At 32.1% G+C, this 22,893-nt stretch overlaps 1 protein-coding gene across 2 annotated transcripts; it reads left to right on the plus strand.

Annotated features, from left to right (window-relative positions):
- The first annotated feature begins 93 nt into the window (after positions 1–93).
- Positions 94–22,599, plus strand: LOC129219297 (bridging integrator 3 homolog). 2 transcript variants are annotated; one of them, XM_054853638.1, is made up of 10 exons: positions 94–182; positions 7,579–7,633; positions 11,204–11,244; positions 11,825–11,886; positions 11,973–12,109; positions 12,405–12,445; positions 13,372–13,432; positions 18,290–18,370; positions 22,104–22,238; positions 22,329–22,484. In XM_054853638.1, coding segments are annotated over exons 1-10 (762 nt in total). In that variant the 5' UTR covers positions 94–180; the 3' UTR covers positions 22,476–22,484. The 2 variants fall into 2 exon arrangements, with proteins under 2 accessions (XP_054709613.1, XP_054709614.1); XM_054853639.1 differs by lacking the exons at positions 94–182; positions 11,204–11,244 and having other exon boundaries at positions 7,595–7,633; positions 22,329–22,599.
- The last annotated feature ends 294 nt before the right edge of the window (positions 22,600–22,893 follow it).

Raw genomic sequence — 22,893 nt, forward strand, 5'->3', positions numbered from 1 at the left:
GAAACTGAAATTTATCGTTGGGTACGATTTCTTTGTAACTGTACCGGTATTTCATCATCAGTCTTCTGTTGATTTTGATTGGTCCATGGATTGGTAATATGTTGTCATTTTAAAAGTGTGTACATTACTGAGTGAAAGATTTTAATATATTTACATCTTCATGGAACAATAAAATATATAATGTAAGTATTTTATGCCTGGAGGAAAAAAAATGAGTATTTTGTGTTTTACACTTGTTTCTCGTTTAATATTTTATGTTATTTCTCTACATTCTCTGAAAGGAAACTATTTCCTCTAGTCTTACATCTACTAAATAAATAGCATTATTATACATATATGTATGTCCCTCTCTAGGTTAATTTATTTGAAGCTGCATTTTCCCCTTTCTAGTCATTAATTTAAATGAATAAAACGGAGTTTTTTTGGAGGAATTAAAAACTTAGTCCATTTTGAAATTACGAAAAAATGAACCATAAGAAATCCCCTCCCCCCCCCCCTCCGCCTTTTTCCATGGAAAAAGGTACGTTTTTGGGCAGTTGAAATTTTGCTGACCAAATTTCCTCTAAAACATAGTGATGTAGTATGTTTTGCAGAAATTCAACAACTATCAAGCATGTCATTTAATGCATGAAATAAAAACATATTTCTGGAACTGCATTATTATTAAGTATTTGAACTGTACGACATTTGAACTGTAAACATGATCTGTGGACTTGATTATTCATTTGTATTCATCGTAATAAAAAAAGCTGAAATAGGACAGCTTCAATGCAGTTATCTGATACTAATTTATTGCATTTCTATGACAATGTAACCTTGGCTTTAGAACAAAAAGTGTGTGGATGTTGTTTAGATTAAATATGTTGTTTATATATAAAAAGCTTAGATAAGGTACCACATGCTCTTCTCAGCAAACCAGGGCCCAACTAACTAAAAGTGAGGCCCAAGGCCCATAATGCTTTGAAGGCTCCCTCTGTATAGTATCACATTAAGTCTTACACATATCACATTAGTGCTTAACATTTACTTAAAAGAGGTTTTTTGTAATTGTTTTTACAAAAATACATTAGTTTTTAATGCTATGCATAAGGTTTTGAAAAATTCCGGGTCCCTTAGAAAGATGGGGCCCCAGACCTAGTTGGCATGTGCGTTAATCAGGCCCTGCAGCAAACTAGCTGATATAGGAATAAGAGGAAAAAACTTTATTTTGGATTAGGAATTGGCTGACTGGAAGGAAACAAAGAGTAGTTGTGAGAGGAAATCATTCTAAATAGAGGGATCTTTTAAGCAGGGTTAATAAGGAATCAGTTTTAGGGCCTCTTCTGTTTATTATTTTTATGAATGACATTGATGAAAATATTTCTCGAAACATAAATTGTTTTGCTGATGATGTAAAAGTTATGGGGATTGTAGAGAATGATGAACAAGTAAAAAAACTTCAAGAGGATTTAGATCATATTACTAAGTGGGGTATGGCAATTATTGTAGGGAAATGTCAAGTGCTACACTTAGGTCATGGAAATAAGCGTACAAGTTATTATTTACAGCGTTTGGTCATTAGTTAGGCAGAAAACTGTATTGATCTGGGCATATCGTAATGAATCAGGATTTCAAGTTTAGTCCACAGTGCAGCATTGCAAATAACAAAGCCAACAGAATGCTTGGGATTATCAGTAGATCTATTTCAAAAAATCTGAGAAGGTTCTTCTGCCTTTATATAGGAGTTTGGTAGGGCCTCATTTGGAGTATGCTGTTCAGTTTTGGTCTCCTTACCTCAGGAAAGTCTTTTCTGTATTGGAAAGGGTTCAAAGAAGGGTTACTAGATAAGTAAGGGGACTTTTAGATTTTGACTATGATAACAGACTTAATGAATTAAATTAAGCCTATGATAACAGGAATAATATGTATAGCCTAGAGAAAAGGAGAGTGAGAGGGGGCATAATTCAGTTGTTTAAATTTATCAAAATGAAATATGTTAACGGCTTAAATTTTTGTAGGGAAAGCAGGATGAGGGGTCATTGTTTTAAGTTATTCAAATCTCAGGCTAACCTGGAATCAGGAAAAATTACTTCTTTAGTAGGGTCGTGCACATTTGAAGCAGCTTACCGTAAGAGATGGTAATGAGCAAGGCGTGGATAGCTTTGAGAGGGCCATTGATCTTCATTGGGGACTTATAAACTGACTAGGAACAGCCTAGCTGGTCCCAGAGCCTGTTGCAGGTTGTTACATTTGTATTTGTATTCAATACTAAAATAGGGAAATGTTGGAATTACATAGAAGTATGTTATTACAGAAATTAAGTATAAAAAACTAAACATCGAAATATATGTAGAATATTATGTGCGTATATAATATATGTAGAATATATAATGTCAAGCTTTTTCCATACCACTGTTTTTTAACAGCTCTAAAAGTATGCATAAGTTTTGCTGGAGGCTTTTTCAGTATACCATTTGTAGAGTACTGCAAAGTCTCATGATAATAAGCAACTATCGTTTGGTACTCAAAAGTGTGCCCTATTTTTCGTATGGGATGGGAAGGAATTTTTGCCCAAAAATTAATGCGATTGATGAAAATGCAGGCTGTTACTTTAACAGCAATTAGTTTTACCGAGTTTAAATAATTGCAAAAGATCTCCACAAACCTCATGACCTTCTAATAATATTTTAAATATTTTTCTTTCCTTATGGGAGTCATGCTTGTCTTTTGCTCAAGAACCGCAAATTTCAGGCCAATACGATGCCTTTGATTTATGTACTGCTGTATCCAGTTTAACTACATTAACGTTGATCATTGTATCAGTGTATTTGATTCTTTACAGCAGGAAGTGAATGCTAGTTGGTTTCACCAAATCAGTCTCACTGAAAGTTTTGGTATAACTTCACTAATTTTGCCTTTCACTTAAAAGAGACATTAAAAAACTTGAGCCGCTTAACGTACTGCGAGTCATCTTGTGCTTCATCCAAGTTTCTGTCGCCTCTTTACCGAATATTGCAGATTATTCAGATAGTTCATCGAACATAATTTTCACAGTACCACCCACATATGTAATATCTTCACAGTGACAAAGACATCAGCAGGCACTCTCTACAGGTTAGAGAGCATAAATAATGATAGGTTTTTCATTGCTTTCTTCTTCAGAGAAAAATATCGTGCACTTTTAATAAGTTAAAAGTGCACGATAAAAAGTTAAAGTGTTTTGAGTGTTTTCCTTTAGTTTACTGAATTGTTCCGACATTGTATTCTTGCTACTCAGCGGGTTGTGCAATCTGTACTGCACATTCTCAATTTTTCTAAAGCGCAAACTTCTGGGTTTTAAATTATAGTGACGGTTTTCGGAAACGTTTATAATTTTTATGCATTTTCTTATTTGCCGAACGTATGAAACTGACACCTCTGATGAGAATGCAAATTCATTTTCATCGTTCCTCATATGAGACACAAAAGTTTTCTTGCTCTTCCTGCAGAAATACGAGGAAGGTAGGTGATTCAAACTTCAAATAACGCTTGTGAAAATATTCGTTTTATGATCAGCAAAAGTTGAAAAATGTTTGTATACAAAATATTTGTGGGGTTGGAAATCTTGCGGGAATTCTACGGGATTAATCTTGCAAAACATCATGCGCGATCCCTCAGGATTCGGGATCGGAAACCCTATTTCTAACCAAGCTACATGTTCTTGTAAAAAGCGTTTTTTTTGGTGAAAATCCCGGAAATTTAGAATAAATGCGGGTAAAAAAAATGTCCGAGACAGTTTTTACCCTTACTTTTTTCCTCCAACCTAACTGTGTACATTTTTCAAATGGAAAAAATTTTAACATTTTTTCTGTTGTTTGAAAATTTTTTTAGAAAACATTGATTTTTTGAAGAAAATTATAAACTTTAGGTCTTGTGTGGACACCTAAATATTTTTTGATTTGGATAATTTTTTTTTGTGTAATATGTGGGTCGGTAGGGGCAACTTTTTATCAACTTGACAAATTGAATTTCGAAAAAAGTTTTTTTAGATACACCCTAATATGGATTAGAAAACAAGTTTCTTAAGCACCGTGTTTGTAATCAGTGGCATGCATAAAGGAGGGGTCCATGGGGTCTGAACCCCTATTTCTTGCTTCTTTTCCTGATTGATTATGATTCTATGTATCTTGTCTGTATTAGTTTGTTTTTTATTGCAGTCTCTTTAGTGCACATACATGACATTTCCACCTGTACATTTCTATGCAAAAAAAAACATTATGCCCGACCTTTCTTTAACATTTGCCGTAACTCTTTTAACCTTGTGTATATTTTGTTTGTTGTAAACTTGTGTATATTTTGCTATGTTACAAGTACACTCTATAACAAAAATATCGACGCACCAAGAAGGAGTTGTCTGCTTGAGACGAAACTTGGTGGATAGGAAGACAATGTACAAAATAGTAAATGATTAAAATATCAGAACAATTGAATATATGTCAGAGTTACAGAAACAAGTTCAATAAGATGTTGACCCACCTCTAGCCTAAATACAAGCTGAAGCGCAGCGTCGCATAGACCAATTAAGCTTCTGGATGGTGTCCTGCAGTATTTCCTGCCAAATTTGCTCCAATTGTCACATAAGGTCATCAACATTCTGTGCCAGATGCAATCGCCTTCCCATCATATCCCAGACATGCTCAATGGGAGAGAGATCTGGCCTTCTGACAGACCAAGGAAGTGTTTGACAAGCTTGCAGACAGTTCGTAGCAACAGGTTCTGTATGTGGTCTGGTATTGTCCTGCTGAAAAACCAGCCGAGGGTACTGCAAAAGGAATGCTTGCAAAACAGGTCTTAAGATGTCGTCGACGCACCGCTGTGCAATCTACCTCAAATTACGACCAAAAGACTCTGGCTATCAAAGGAAATGGCACCCCAGACCATAATGCCTTGCTGAGGGCCGGTATGGCGTGCAATAGTGAAAGCAGGATCCCCTCTCTGCCCTGGGGTGTCTCCAAATACATCTTCAATGATCGTCAGGACATGGTTGGAAGCGGGATTTATCGCTAAAGGCTATACGTCCCCAGTCGGCATCATTCCAACCTGATCAAGCCATGTACGACTAATCTGGCTCGGTAGTGTTCTGACGTCAGTGGCAGGTGGCGTAACAGTCGGCACGAGCGTAGATTTCGCTGTCTCAACCGTCTGTAAATGGTCATGATGGACACTGGTGTTTGGGTTGAACGTCTGATGGTTGTTAGAGATGAAGAAGGTGCTGTGACAGCTGATCGGACAATCACTCTCTCCTCCCTATCTGTTGTGGCTCTAGGTAGACAGCTACCATCTTGACGCTGAACTCGGCCATTTTCCACCCATCCTTGCCAGCATCTTCGAATCGCCGCATCACTTCGACTCAAATGATGAGTGGTTCTTCGATTTGTCCAACCGACCTCTTTCAATCCAATGATACGACCTTTCGCAAACTCTGACAGTTGCTCGTAATGAGCACAAACCCTGCGGCGAGGCATTTTTAAGTTGTTGAAAGGTAACCTGAATCGCAATGAAACCGAAAGTTCTAACAACCGTTGAAGAACTGCTCTTTAAATACTTCTGCTGGATGCGCAGTTCCAATGCACTTGAGATAAAACTATTCATTCGTTGGACACCAAATTTTGCATACTCATGCATACGAAATTTCAAAGCAATCGGATGATTGCTTCTTGGTGCATGTATGTTTTTGTAATAGAGTGTATTTCTGATTTAATTTTCATCTCAAATTTATGTATTATATATGTTGATTATACAGTGTAACCATTACAATGAATACTGATACAACGAAATATCCGTTGCAACGAACAAAACATTCTGTCCTGTTTTAAAACTCATTAAGATAATTCATAAAAAGTCTCTTTTTAACAAAGTGATTTTTTTCAAAAATTCGTTTCATCGAGATGTTTTTCTCAACGTCAGTTTAAATATTTTTTCCTCGTGCTGTTCTCAAAAACTAAAAAATGATTTTCCCAAGATGTAAAGTGAAAACTCCGTTTGTACTATGAGAACAGAGCTATTTAAGGGGGAAAGCATAAGTTGATGTGTGACAACAAAAACCAGTGTTTAGCCATGCACACCAAACTTAAGGCATCCTGCAAATTCGCAAGGGGGGTTAGCAAGTTCTCAACTGTTCTTGTGGTCAGTATAAATGATGTTCACAACTTTGAATCTTTTATACTGTCCCCTGGAACCAAATCTATCGTACAAAAAAACATTTTTGTGTGCAGATGGACAACGAATAAAAGTTCAGTGTTCAATATTTTTCTCTTTGTTTTTTTCAATAAATAATGTGTTTAGTTATATTTTAGATCATTAGTAACTGTAAATGTTGCAGATTTAATTGTATTAGAAAGCCAATTTGCAAAATTAACACTTTTATAGAAATAAAGTTTTAAGATGATTCCGTTACAACAAATTTTTTTTGGTCCCTTTTAGTTTGTTGTAACTGGATTTCACTGTATTACAAACATTCTGTGTAGGTACTTTTTAAGATGACCAGAAATATTGTTCCTTAAAACGGGATGCTTTAGAATTTCAATGCTACAATATGCTTAATTTGAAAAATTAAAAAAAAAAAAAAATTCGTTTTAGTGGTTTGTTCTTATTACAAAGAACAGAAATGAACAGATTAAAATGGAGAATGATGCCTCAGATTTCAATAGATACGCATATACTAATACACTTAGGCAATCACTAATTTGAGAACTTTAACATTTTGTGCTTTCTATTTGATTTCCATCTCTTAGAACTTTTCTCCGCACACACCCCACCACTTAGCTATAAGTCTTAGGTTCTACCATCCAGGGGGTCCACAAAGCGGGCCCCCTGCATGGCTGGGTGCGACGCCATCTCTTAGAACTGGGTTGTCAGATGAGAAGTTTTGAACATAGGCAAAACACTACTTAAAATTAGACTAAAATAACTGACGGGTGAGAATGAGAACTACACCACCTTTCTATAGTTTTAAAAGCTTCAATTATATAACCACACTTTAATATTTGTAACATATGCCCCATGTTTTGATTCACGAAAGGTTTAAGGTGATATAGTAATTGCTACTTTGATATTCGTTGAATTTTCCAAGTGATTGTAAAAAAAAAAATCCAAATTGGCAAATATTTTCCAAATACAGTAACCATTTTCAAAGACTTATCTACTAATCTTTCGATTATGCTTACTTTGCTCGATTGGTTACTGTTATTTTTTCACTTATGTGACTAACTTGATTGCCGATCTTATTTTATCAGCTGTGAACAATTTTCCTGTTTTTCTTTTCTTTTTTTTTTTTCAATTTGTCGGAGTAGCTTGCTTACTTTAAAAAAATAGAACATATCTGCATCTTGATGCAATGCCCAGGAACAATGGGACAGGTATGGCTGAAAATGGGACTGTCACGTTCAAAACTGAACACGTGGTCGCCTTAGTTATTTTACATAGTATATCCATGTTATCATTCATGTTCAATTTTGAAGACTGCATATTAAAGTGCCTTATTATTTATGTAGTATTAAAATATGAAATGTGAATTTTTTAAAACTTGTTTCATTTATTAATTTTACTTAACGATTTTAGGAATTCATTAAGAAAACTTCAGCGGTATGGATCAAAATCTTATCTCATTCAAGGGGTAAAACCTTTTATCTTTTCTGTATATTTTATACTTTAAAATGTTTCATTCTTCAAAATTTGTAGTAAAGCAAACTATTTTTTAAAGTATTGATTTAAAATTGTTTTTGTTTTCATGAATGTGGAATCAAAAAAAGAAACATTTCAAAACTAAATAGAGAGAATTTAATATTCTTTTACATCCTCCTCCCTTCCCCCTCTAGAAAAATTCTACTTAAGTATGACAAAACTATACTAAAAATACTCACTATCATCATCAGTGATCAAGTTTATACTCAAAAATCCTTCATAGTTTTTTTTTGCTAACTATATTGCTCTTTCGAGTCTTTGTGTGGCACCAGCCGTAGCTGGATAATAAAGTGAATAGTTGACAATCGGGGGGGGGGGGGGGAGAGTTTTTTTCTAAAGAAAAAAGTCAACAGGGCTGCCACTGCTGACTAAACAAGCGACTATTGTGACTATTTTGGAGAGTTGCAGACTATGATGACTAATTCAGCCTAAATTAAGCCAAAAACAACTATTTTGTAAAAAACTGCTACTATTTTGACCTAAAAAACGACTAAATGTAAAAAATAAGAGGAATGCAAAAAAATTAAAAAAAAAAATGGAAATGTAAAAAAAAAAATACTTCAGCTTCAAGTATCATTAGTCCAACTTTTCCAATTTTGAACTCACGCTGTCTGCTAAATTACCCAAAAAGCCGCCAAATAGGCTAGCTCGGCCTTATTTATTTCCAACAATAAGTAAAACAGCCCTTTTTTTATTTTTTCTCCTAGTGTCATCAGGCACTCAATTGCTTGCCGATTAGAAGAACGACAATAACCTCAGAATAACAATAGTAATGTTTTGAAGGGGAATATAAATAAATGTAAATAAAAGCTTTTGAGTGCTTTATATGCTTAAGTGATTTTGAGTTTAATAACAGTATTTAGAGACTTTTTTTAAATTTAAAAGTTTGTTGTACCTTATAAAATAAAAACAACTAGGGTGTGTTAGCAATGGGGGGTGCTTTGAAACAGAGAAGTGTTTAACTGCAGTTGACATCGCACCCTGGCAAGAAAAGTGACATAACTCAAAATTTGTGAAAAGTGTAATGGCTATTGACTTAAAATCTAAATTAAATGCTATTTCTTGAAACAAAACTCACTCAAAGTTAGCTTACATAACTGGTGCGTGGTGGCGTATGAATGATATAATCAATAGGGATACATGTTTATGAATTGGAACAAATACTTTCGAACTCTAAGTATGCATTACTAATTTAAACAACAAAACTAACCAGTAATGGTCAAATTATAATTCTTTTGCATTTATTGTAATATTGGAGACTCAATCACGTAAAACTACCTACTAATGCAAAAAACCTTGATTTTCTCCAATGCATTTTTTTTTTCAGCTGTGTCACTTTCCTTTCCATGGTGCAAAATGGTAGACAGCAGATGGTTTCTTAACAGACTATTGGGTCATCATATCATACAGTGAAAATTAGCATTTTTTTTTTTTTTTGTTTTATGGGTATACAGAGTAGTAGACTGCAGTTGTATGCCTAACTTTCATTCTTGTTATTGGAATAAGATAGTTCTAAAACCATGTCGGGAACACCATTAGTGTGTAACTGGAGAGAGCTCTGCTTGACCAGGAGATCCCGCTCGTATATCATGCAGCTGAGATATGTCTAATCATCAAAGTATATGTGTCATAATTGAATATTAATACATAGACTAATAATAAGAGTAGACCGAGCTATGGCAACCCTTTTGCTGCTCATAAACCAAACCATGTGACTGGTGGATATCCTAGCAACAGCGGCCGTTGATCGAAGCAGACGATCAACGCGAGCGAGAAATAAAATAAATAGAATTGATGGAACACACGGAAGAATGAGCTTTTATGAAATCCTATTTGTAAATTTGTTATTCTAAGTTGTAAATATTTTGTTAATATAGTGAGTTTTTCGTTTAGATAGTACTGTGCATTTTCTTTAGTCAATTTCAATAACTCTCTAAGCAATTGAAGATGCAAACGCTCAAAAAGAATCGGCAAACGGTAAGATTTTTACCTACAATTTCAATTTAAGATACCGATTAGTACATTTTTGCGTTAATGCAAAACGTTTACGGGGCATTCCACGGTATTTTTGACATTTATGTAGAGTCCGTAACGTGACCTTTTTTGCCATAACTTTTTAATTTACTGTTTGATTAGCATATTATTTTATTTTGATCATTTCCTACCAACATACCAGCTCAAATTAAAATAATTTGAAAATCAAACGGTAAATTAAAAAGTTATGGCAAAAAAAGTTCACGTTACGGACTCTACATAATGTCAAAAATACCGTGGAATGCCCCTTACGCCATTCCGTTCACGCTAACGCTGACGGAGGAGTTCCAAATGAAATAAAAGTTACTGAAAACTGTGATCAAAAACTAATTACGAATGTCAAAATAATGCATAACTAAAAGAAAAACAGTTCAATCCTCTGCACCTGGAAAAAAAAAATTATAATGAAAACACATTACGTCTTAAAATACATGTCGAGTGCCAAACTATAGATAATGTTGCCATCTAGCAACCATGCTGCCAAAGTTTACGCCAAGCCTTTCCACTAGTCACATGATGTATCCATGAACCAATTTTTTTCATCAGCAAGTCTGAGAAAGCTCGGTCTACTCTTATTATTAGTCTATGTATTAATACTATTTAAAAAATAGTAAGAGACTATTTTAAATATTATTTTCAATGTTTGATGAATATTTTGCAGACTATTTTTCATTTAAGAAGCTACTAAAACAACTATTTTTAAGAACATAACTCAGTGGCAGCCCTCTTCTGGAATTGTTTTTATTTTGTGCATTCTGTAAACTTTGAAATTATATTAATGTCATTAAAATATTTCAGGAATAAGTTAATTTTTTTTCACATAAATATTGCTGCAAATAATGAATTGCAAATTTGTACTGCTGTTTGAATCTTAAATGTGTGGAAATAACTCTTTTTCTTTAAAGCACTTCTATTTTGTGCTCTGAAGTAAGTTGCTCATTTTTCTACTAATATTAAAAATTAGTGGAGAGAAATACAATATAATCTGGGGTATATTACTGAATATAATACCAATCATCAACATCATAAGCCAAAGGTTATGATATTGGTGTAAATAATTTATTAACAATTGTCCAAATGTCCTGTTTTTTGAGACTTCTTTTTTTGTGTGTGTGAGTGATTGTGTAATGTTTAAATTATAGAACTGCATTTTTGATCTAATAATTGCTTTTGCATCTTGTGTGAAATGAATAAAATTACATTGTTATTGTTGTTCATTTCATTAATATTTTATTAACATTCCAATATTTTTCTGGATAAATTGATTATTTAATATCTAATTTCCTTTAGTGTAATGCATTTTTTTTTTTTTTTTTTTTTTTTTTGGAATTTCAATTCCAACACTGCATGCATTTTGAAGAATGAGTTATTTATTTAATCTTTGTGCTGATGGTTAACTCACAATTTAATATTTAGATGTGCCTAATATCTTCGTTTTTTACATTTTTATTAATATTGCCTGATCCAGGATGAAGTAGTGCTTGAGAAGCATGTTTCCAAGTTTGAAGAGTAAGTTTCATCCATGGTTTATTCACTTTTTTTTTTTTTTTTAAGTGCCAATGCAAAAGTAAAGTACTGGTTGTTTCTTTTTGTAATTTTTAAAATATATTTTTCAAGTTATGTAAAATTTTCCTATTTTGAGCATTTTATATATGAAGCTTTAGGCTTATAGGTTATTATACCCATTTCGGGTATTTATCCAACCTGTGGGGTATTGGGGGGGGGGGGTCCAACTTAGGGAATACCCTTAAAAATGCCTGGGTATTTTACATCATTAATTGAAGCAAAAACTGTTCCAATGTCGCTGTTTTCAAAGGATCCTTTTTCACTTGCTGCTCTGTGTAAGAAGCTTTTTTTTGCATTGAAAAAAAGAGTGACCCTGTAATATGTGCAGGTGCAGTCGATAATTTTGAAATATAATGACTTAACATATAATGTTTGATAGCGTTCTGCTCAACAGTAAACATTGTATTTCTCAGGATAACTATAAAAGTTTTGTCTGAAGAACTTGTATATTTCTTCAAACTTTTTAAAAACTAAATGGTCAAAGTATTTCATGTAGATTTTGAAGATGAATTTGTTTTTATAGGCTTGAAAATTCCATTAAAAAACTTAGTAAAGATGTAAAAAAATATCAGGAATGCATTCTTGGTAAGTATTCTTCATCTTTATGAAATTTAATCCTTTTATCAAGTTATGCTTTTTACACATTTACAAAAATTACCTTTTGAATAAAGATGTCACTGAACACGAGAAGAGGATGACATCAGATTTATCAAACAGTTTGCTATGTCATGAAGATGAAAAGACACGATCTTTGGTTGAAGAATGGCATTCATTCATTGCTCAAGCTAATTCATTTGATGAAGATTTGGTTAGTGGTATTTTTAATATATTGCATTTAAGAAACTGAAAAGTCAAAAGTACTAACTACTGTAGTTGCTTGTGAGATTTGAAAAAGTGAAATGTCTCTCATACTTAAATCAGGAGACATTTTATAGAATTTCATTTGCCTAAATTTTAAAATAAAATATACTGATACTCGACTTTTTCTTGCATTGTTTCTCATTTAAATAATTTTTTAACTCATTTGATTTTTAAAGCAGTTACATAATTATAATGAAATTATTTTATTGCTTTTCATTTTTATAGATTAATTTCTGTTTCAGATACTGATTACACATCGTACAATTGGGGAACCACTAAAAAAGTAAATTCAATTTAGTATTTTAATTTCTACTTTTGTTTCATGTTTATGTGATAAAATACAGGCACAGTGTTTGAAATGTTTTGATTTATTTGATGAACAACAGCATACATTTTAATGCCAAACCTTTGTTTTTAAAATTTGCATTACCTCTTAATGCTTCTTTTTGCATTTCATGCATATATTCATTGAAAATGTTTTGTATGTAAACAATATGTTCAAATACAGTTATTTAAAATGTTGAAGGGCAAAAGGATTCCAAAGTTATAAATTCTTTTTCTTGCTGTATAAGATATTTTCATATGTTTCTTACTTGCAGACTAATTTTAATTATTTTTGGTCTTGGAAATGTACTGGGATAGTGTTTTTTTAGCAAGAATAATTATTTCTTAATGAACGGTTGAATTACTTGGAATGTCATAATATTCTACTTGGAGGTTGATAAAGCTATATTCTGCTACTCAAAAAAAAAAAAAAAAAAGCGATCCCCCCCCTCCGCTTTTTTACCTGAAAAAATATCTTGATTATATCCTGTCTTTAATGATTCTGTTCACATAAAAAAAAAAACGAAATTAACATTAGTTCTTGAATTTAGGTATTTTCATTGCATTTGGGAAATATTTTATTTTGTCTGTACTTATAATTCTTCTAGTTATTACCATGGACAAACATTCATATTTTTGATAAAATATTTTTACCACAGACTTGTTAATGACATTCACATTTTTTGAATTAATTGCTGTACTTTTTCTTTTCTCTCTCTCCTCTCCCTTTTTTATAATCTTGTACTTTCTTGTTTTGTTATATTTTTCAGCACTGCTTCATGCATATAATGTAACTACTAAGTTTCTTACACATGCAAAAGATTTGTATTTTCTGTTTATGGAAAGAGTACTGCTTTTTTTTTAAAGTAAATTTCGTATTTTCAGATTTCAAGGTGTTTTTACTGAAACAAAAGGAGCCTTAAAAAAGAGAGATCAATCTATGCAGGTATTAATTGAAATTATAGTATTTAAGTTATGAAATTACTGTTGCTTTTTACTTTACCAAAAGAATGACAACACAGTAAACATAAAGTTGACATGACGAACCTGGGCATACAAACCCTCAATGTAGTCCCCTACTACTGTCACTTCACACTGATGTGGGACATGCTCAGCATTTGCCACACCATGTGTGAATCGTGTCACCTGTTGGTGCACACCATTGGCAATGTCCTCTTGTGTTGCAAACCGCCTACCACGTATTGGTTCCTTAATCTTGGGAATGAGATCAAAGTCACAGGGTGAGAGGGCAGGAGAGAACAGTGGGTGCTCCAATTCTTTCCATCCCCAACGCCGGAGTCGTTGCCGTACACACTCAGCATAGTGTGGTCTTACACTCAACCCACCAACTTACTGATTTCACAGCTCTCGCTGCGCTACTACCAGCTATCACTGAGTCATCTGTTGTTCTGCATATGCACTTTGCCTGCAGAACTTCCACACAACATATATATGTTTGTGATCCATTCACATATCTACAAGAAAAAAAAGTGTTGCCATGACTTATGCCCCAACCCTTGTATCTTAAAAGGGAATATGCCACTAGCTTCCCAACTTGCTCTAAATGTTTATGCGTTTGAACTTTGCACTCTTCTAGCTTCTCAGAAGAGTGTTAATGGCTAATATAATGCTCCTTTTCCCTCCAAATAAAAATAATGGTTGTGAAACTGGAAAATTGAAAAAAAAAGTGGGTGCCGTTCCCTAAAAGTGGGACGTGATGGAAGAAAGCAGTGGTCGTATTTGAATTGAAGGGAGCATAAGAATCAGCAAGAATTATGTCAGAAGCATTTTCAAGGTGTTTCTTTGCCATGCAAAGATTATGTTTTAAAAATGTGAAATGAATGAGGTGCTGATTATATGCTGCGACATTACCTCTGCTTTTTTTCCTCAATGCCAACAATGAACTGCAATTGAGGTAGTGAGAAGCAAAGGGAAGTAATTTGGCTTTTTAAAGTTTTGAGTAAAAGACGTTTAAAGTTCAAATCCTAGGTAGGATACTAGTATCATCTCCTGCCTCTAAAACAGAGGAGAGGTTCTCCTACTGTTTGTACTAATTATCTCCAAATTTTTAATTTTGGCACTTACATCCTGTTGCTTCTCCCTGCCTCACTGAAATTAAGTTTTACCATAGCGTGAATTAATGACAATAATACCATGCAGTATAGCCCTAATTGAATTTTAATAAAATATCCGGTCAAACTTCACGGAAATCACACTATGTATTATTCCCATGGGCGCTCATATGGGGGAGGGGGAAAGTGGGGGTTCAAGCCCCCCTCTTCCCTTTGAAACTAAAACTCCATTTCTTTTAATAAACCATCTAGCCATAAGTCATTGAAAATATCAAATTTTAATATTTCTAATCTGTATGGAAATCAGTTTTCATGGGGAAAATATCCTGTTAAACCATGGGGAAAATATCTGAGCCCCCGCTTAAAATTTTGCATATGCCCATGTTCCCTATGTAATGTAAACTAATGTCTTAAAATAAAAATGTACTGATACAAAATAACCATAAATAGTGCTTTAAGCTCATTCTTAAGGAGAGCTACCATGTTTTCATAGAGTAGAAAGAGCTTGGAATAGAATTCAGAAGCACATATTATGAATAGTGCATATAAAATTTTTCCAAGACTGTAAAGACTTCTTAAACGGTCAACTTCAAATGAGACCCAGCTTAAATATTATTTAAATTTTCTTTATTTTCGTGTGCAATCTGTTCAAGCTGCATTAAAAAATTTTTGTTTTTTACTTTAACCTTCTGACATGAACTTTTTTATGGGTAACACTCTGTGGGTAAAACTTTCACTAGAAGAGGGAAAGAAAAGTGAAACAGAAAAATAAAGGTTTGACCTTGAATAGAAGGAGTTCAGTACTGTCTAGAAAGAATATATTCTCGACAGACTTTTGAATCCCAGAAAATCATTCAACAAAGGGAGGCATTAAAAACACATGGCTACCCCCTAAAACCAGGAAGAAGGAACGAGAGACTTAATTCATTTTAATTCTAACCTCTTTAATTAAGAGCCTATGTGGATCCAGCTACTGAATTTAGAGGGGGTTATTCCCAGAATAGGATTCAGAAGTTTCATTTTGGTTTATTGATGGGTCTGTGGCAAATTTTTTTGACATAAAAGTGGCCAAAAGGCAGCTTTCTGCTGTCTTCGATCAGTTAAAAGGAGGTGATGACCCCCTTGATGTCTCCCATTGGATCCACACAGGTTAAAGAGCACTTAATTCATATTTATATTTCATTTATGAAATGTATTTGCATTAAGCATTGATGAAATCATATTCTTTTAATGCTTTTCAATTTATGTTCCAGGTTTTTAATACATTTATGTGAGGCAGTGAGAAGCAAAGGGATGTAAGTGGCAAAATTAAAAACTTGGAGATAACCAGTACACATGGTAGGTGAACCTCTCCTCTGTCTTGGGGCAAGAGATGGTACTAGTAGCCCTGGTAGTTACTGCTGTATTAGAAAAAAATGTTAGAAAATGTTAGAAAAAAATGTCAATGAAAGCCTACCTAGGATGTTATTTTTAATCGCGTTTTACTCAAAACTTGAAAATGTCCACTTACATCCCTTTGCTTCTCACTGCCTCATATGTGTTTAGTATATTAATAAAATCAGGACAGTAACCAGACTTTTGTTTCCGTGGGGGTGTTTACTGAACAAATTTCTTGTGAAATTTATATGCAGGGGCAGCGCACCTGAAAAGTCGGGGGAAAGTCATGGATTTCAGCAATGATCGAAAATGGTCTTGGAAAGTCATGATTTTCATCAAAAAATGCTCAAAAATTATGGACATTGACAACTGGTCATGGATTTTGAGTTCAAGATCATGCATACTAAAGAAATTCTTAAGATTAGGTGCAAAATTTATCCACCTTATCCGTTTCTTATGATGTTACACTTCAGTCCCGATTTTTCACACATTTCGAAATCCGATTGCATTTGCATCTGTAGTACTCGCTTTTTTTTTCTTTTCCATGTGGTTCTACCAACTGGACATCTATAATTACGTTTTTAGCATTATTTTCAACCCTCCTTATATATCTAATTGTGTAGTTGAGGACTAATTTTGCCACTCTCATTCAACGCGAAAATTTTAAATCATCTGTGTTGATTCAAGAGACTCATAGAAATTATCATTTAATTTTCAGTAGTGTCTTAAGTTAATTAAGAATTTATAAAATAAAATTGACTTGAAGAATCAATTGAGGATGTTTTGGACATCGATAAAATACAGAAATCAGGGAATTTTCAAGGGTAAAATTTTTAAACAGTCTGTAAATGTTACAAATTACATAAATTTGGGAATTTTACAATATTTGTAGCCTACTCTAAAACTTTGGTGGTAATATATGTGGTAATGTCTGGTATATTAATTATGAAGTATTTTAATTTAATATTCTTTTCTTTTATTGTATACTTAGTTTTAGTAATTACTAAGTTATTGCTAGTTACAGATATTTTGGAAAACTACTAGCTTAAAAAAATTATAAGCTTCAGTATTTGTTTTTAAATGAAATATTTATTTAAAAAAATTCAAAAGAAAAAATAAATATCAAGCTTAAATGTTTTTCTGTTCATCAGTAGTTTTACATTATCATTGCTGCATGGTTGAAGTTTTTTTATTTTGAAAAACCATTTTGCAATTAAAGCTTTTTTTCAGTACTTTTAGTGATTTTTTTTAGAGAAAAAATAATAAACTTGTTTCTTCCAAATTCTTACCTCTATAAAGTTTTGTATGATTTATAGGAATCAAAAAATGTTTTGAAAAATTTTACATGTATAAATGCATGTATTTGGTAGCAAAATAATTAAGTTAAAACTCTAATTATTTCATGTTTATAGCTAGTCATTGTTACTTAAATTGTTTTTTACTTATGATAGTAGTTGAGCTAGTTACATTTCACTTAAATTTAAATTTTTAGAAACATATGTCTAAAACATAAATCTAAGGATTGCAATTTAATTTTAACATAACACTGATTCTGGTATTCTTGTGAAAATTTGGTTTTTTTCTGGAAAAATTGCATCCCCTGAGGCATGGAAAGTCACAGGTTTCAAAACTTGAAATGCAGCAGATACCCTGTATATGTTCAATTAAATTTTATTCATATATTCTATCATATTTTGTTATTTTAATTGAATAGTAAAGATAATGTACCTATTTAATGAATAAAAGAAATCTTAAGTGTACAATACATAACTTCCTTATACCCCTATTAATGTCTTTTTGATAACTCAAAATAATAGATGCATGTACTCATGTACGTGCATTCTAAGTGTTACTTAAGTTCATATTTTTAAACAATAATAAAAATATGTTAAATATAGTATTTGGCATTTTCAGATTCAACAATTTTCACTGTTTTTGAATTGCTAGGAAAAAGCTGTATTGTTTTGTATAAAATGTTCGCAATAACTACAATATAATTTTTAAAAAATCTGCAGTTACAACGCTGAGTTTGTTCAGTTTTTCGATGATGAAAATTTCATTTTTCAAATGAAATTAAAAAAAGAAAATTGAATTGAAAAAATTGCAAAAAGAAATAATAATTTTTTTCAGCAACAAAGTATGATGAGTAGAACTTATCGGGATGCTTTTGAAAAATTTCAGACGAGGTTTGCACCCTAAAAATCCATCCCTTGAATACAGCTCTGAATTAAATGTATTAGTATAATTTATTCTTTTCATGCTTTTTGCTTTATGTTTCAGTTTTTTAAGTACAATTAAGATCTGTTTAATATAAATCATTTTATCAACTTGATTCTTCTCATTTTTATTTTTAGGATTGTATGAGGGCAAATCAAAAAGTACAGAAGTTGCAAGAAAAAGAAAAAACAGGGGCCAATATAGTTAAACTCGAAGCAGTAAGTTTATAAATGTTTTTAATGCTCATAAATGTCCTCTATAAATGTAGTAAATTCAGACTAAGATGTAATCACTTGACATTGAAACATATTTCTGTAGTGTTATTGATTATTTTTTGTTTCTAATTCTTGGAACCTTAATTTATTTCTTCTGCAGCTTGACGCTTCAAAAAAAGTGATTGCATGCTATTTTTTTTTTGCTTTCACAATGACAGATGCTTTTTTTGAATTTTTAAAAAATATATTCCTAATTTCTTTAAAATTTAGTTCGATCTTTTCCCCTGATTACATCTGCCTGAACTAATTTAAAAAAATCAGTTGTACACAGCTATTCAAGGGTAATTGAACCCATAAATTATGGAATTATTAGATACTTGTTGGGGGGGGGGGGGGAATTTGATAAAATTACCCTGAATTAGGGAAACTGTCTTTAAAATTTATATAAATTTAAATGATAATGATGTCTGCACTTACTGAAATTGATCATCCCTAGCCGTCCTAAAATACAATTTTGAAACTATTTTGCTTCAAAAAAGTTTTCTTTATTTGCCATTTTTGTATTTCATCGAACATTTTGAAAAATGCCATCTTTTTTTTTTTGCATCTACTTTGGAAACTTAACTTTTTTCATTTTAGAGTTTTATTAGGCTTTATTACAAGGCAAATAAAGCCACTTGTTTTTCACATTCAAACCTAATTTAAAAAAGGTATTTCATAAATTTAAATGCTGAATTGCTGGTCTTAAGTCATTTTTGTTTCAGCTATATGAATAGTTATGTATGCAAAATTTTGCTAATCATTTGAAAGAATGAAACTAACAAAAATTGTGTATTGAAAAATATCAGAAAACAGATCTAGTTCATCATGTACAAGTTGCTGCTTCATCGTGCTGATAATCATTCTGAAGATTTCGTTTATAAGGCTGCAATGCAAATGGCAATTTTTTTTATTCAATTGCATAACTAAAAAAACATTTATTGAAAAAGAAACAAATAATTACTTTAGATGTAGAATTTAATTTACACAAAAAGTGAAATTAAAAGATATTGAATCTGATTACTTGTTCCAAGATTTTTTCCCCCTTCAACATATTAACTCATGTATTTTGGAGTTTTTCTTGTACTAAATTTGTAACATATCTTCCATATTTTATATTATACAGTATCCTCTAAATGATTGGTGCCCAACCTTTTTTCTATTCAAGGGCAGCTCCTCATATTAAAATCATTCTCTGCGAGCCAGAACTTATAAAGGTATTCTACTGTAGTTTGAAAGTTTATATAACGCCAACCTATATAACGCAATTTTCTATAAACCGCACAACTTTCCAGAAGTAAACAATAGGTTTTGAAGTTTAAAAAATCCCTCTGCTTTGAGTAGCAAACATAAAAATTCTTAAACGAATCAAATTTTGAAATAGTTTTTCATCTTTCCATCATGATTCAAAGCTTTTAAATGAAAATTCTTATATACAGTAAAAAGAAAATACCTGATGGCTTTTGAAAATGCACCTGTTATGCAAACCACAAAACTATTCGAAGTGCAGGATAATTCACTATCTTTTGATTGTGAAACATATCTATTTGTGAATGACTAATTCTATAATTAGTGCTTTACTACTCATTGCAGATAAAACCCATTCTGAAGTGCTAATACAGTGAAACCTGTGTAAGTTGACCACTTGCGGTGCAATACTTTGGTGGTCAACTTAGACAGGTGGTCAACTTATAAAGGGGGTAATGATGATTATTAATTTTTTTTTTGTAAGTCTTGCACCATGCATTCATTTTTTGCCTAATTGACACTTACTCTTTCTGTTCAACTCACTTTCATTGTTTAGCATTACATTGAATCAATAATATAAAATGTTATTCGAATATTTTTATGTTATGAAAATTTAAAATTTCAGTAAATTGATCAAAAAAAAAAAAAAAAGTCTTATTGTTTATGAAAAGTTAATCATTTTATATTAATAGTTCCTAAAAAATTATAGTTAATCAAAAAAAAAAATTTTTTTTCGTTTAACAACAAAAGAAAAACAAGTTTGGAGAATAAAAGGGTTCTTAGTAGTTTTCCCATGTGGTTCAACTCAAAAGGAGGTTTAGTTATGCTGCTGTTTCATTAGTTGGTAAAATGGTGGTCTGGCATCAAAAATATTCTTGGAAAGCTATAAAAAAATAATAAAAATAATAATTTGTTGAATAAAATTTTTAAAAATAAACCAAGTGGTCAACTTACAAAGGGTTTTTTACAATACTCCAAACCAAACTTGGGGTTCATTAGTGGTCAAGATAGACAGGTGGTCAAGATAGAGAGGTGGTCAAGTTACAGAGGTTTTCTTTCATTATATAAGATAGGACTAATTCCGTTCCTGACAAAAGCGGTCAACATAGACGGGTGGTCAACTTACAAAGGTGGTCAACTTTACAGGTTTTACTGTATATAGATTTCTGAATATTAGTTTCAAAATTTGTGAAATGACCTATATAATGCCAAAACCTGTATAACGTAAAAGCTCTGGTCCAAAGGTGTGCGTTATAACAGTCTTCTTCTGTATCATTCTTTTCTAAACTAATGGGAAAATATGGAGCAGGAAAGAAAATTACGAAAACCAATAACTGTTGTTATCATTACTTGATGCTTATTTTATCAAATACATGTTTTTCAGGAACCAATATCTGAATATTTGGCTCAAAATTTGTGACATTGTCACTTCTCATGGTTTTCGTTTTGAAACATTAAACAAAACGACGGGACACACAGATCAGCTTCTCATGCCATAGGTTGAGCACCACTGCTTTAAATGGTTGAATTATCAAAATGACACGTTATTTCAAAATGTGTGACAATGCATTGGTTTATTCAATGTAGAGGTTCTTTATTTTAACTTTTTTTTTGTCCTTATGACTTTCTTTCAAAGAAATGTGTATGAACTAGCATATGATTTCCTTTGATTATATTTTGTGAAAAGGAATTTAAATTGTATTGCATTTGTTTTGGTGTTACATCTTCTGTAATAAGTATTATTATTGCACTCAGAGCTGCCGAGAGCTAAGGTCAGTCAGTTAGATCACCAGACCCCCTTTCCAAAAAAAAAAAAAAAAATTATACTACTATGATTCTGATCTGCAACCATAGTTTCCAGCTGAGCTGACATGGCCTTTCAATAGCCCTGAATGCACAAGAATAAATTTCTTACTTGATATTAGTTACTATAATATCTAGTGATACACAGAAATTGATACAATTTGTAAAATCTTAAGAGCCAGACTTTTTTTTATCTGAAGCAACTAATCAGACCTGAAACAAGGGTGCCCACTTAGGGGGATTGAAATTTTTAGGGAGTTGGGGGGATGTTTTGAGGGGTATTTTCACCTTTTTTTGGGGGGGGTGCCTTTGCTCTTAAGGGGTGGGCACCCCTGTCAGAAAGGTTCTTGACCTGAAACAACTGTCTCTTAAGGCTTTTTTTTTTGGTTTCCCATAATTTTTCAGAATGTGTTCCTACACCGTGATTCTTAATTACATTATCACAATTTTTGTTTTAGTGTCATACTTTTAAAATGTGAACAGGAAATACTTTTATGGTTTATCAAAATCATTTCTCAACGAGAGTTTAATATGATAGAAGTAAAACATTCATTACTTTGTTTTATAATTAGTATCAAAGTTCTCTGTGTATGAGTAATTTAGACTCATAGCTGTTTCATTAAAAAAGAAATCAAACATTTTACAGGCAAAGCAAAATTTGACAAATTTAGAGCAGGACTTTCGTAATCAAGATCGCTCATTGAAATCAGATTTGCCTTTGCTTTATGAAGGCAGAATAGAATATTTTCAGCCATGTTTAGAAGCTCTTATTAAAGCTCAAGTAAGTAAATTTGTATTCTTAGCAGCTAATAGAATATTGTTTTTTAAGTGCTGAATATTTTCCCTGCATTAGTATTTTAAATACTTTCAGGTTGAACACAGTGGAAATTCTGCAAATTTATTCTCTGAAAATATTCCAAGTTTGAAAAAATTTACTATGTCAGAACTTGAATTCAAACAGCTTCAAAATCAAAGGCTTTCACAAATTCACGCTCTTTCAATTGTGGGTGATAATTAAATCTAAAGAGCATTTTACAGCATGCTTTAAGTAATTTCATTATTCATTACAAATCAATTTGGACTTGCAGTGAATTGTCAAAGTATAATTTTATTTAGTTTTCTATGAGCACTGTACAAAATACTCAAATCTAATTGTATATATATATGTGTGTGTGTGGTACTTTGTGAGATATCTTTATAAAATATAACTTTATATAAAATATTTTCATTTACATAAAACTAGGATCAAAATATTTTGTGTTTTTGATATACGTATCAAGGTAATTTTACAGCTCAAGGCTAGTAGTTTTCCAGATATACCTTAGAATTTCAGTATACTTTATGCTTCAAAATTGATATTTTGGTTTTCTTAGGCATTTTGAAATCTATCAGCAGGAAATTTAAATTCTTCTGTTTTTTAAAATTAAAAATTAGAG

This window comes from Uloborus diversus, chromosome 3 (assembly GCF_026930045.1).
Source record: "Uloborus diversus isolate 005 chromosome 3, Udiv.v.3.1, whole genome shotgun sequence".
In the NCBI taxonomy this organism is placed as follows: Eukaryota; Metazoa; Arthropoda; class Arachnida; order Araneae; family Uloboridae; genus Uloborus; species Uloborus diversus.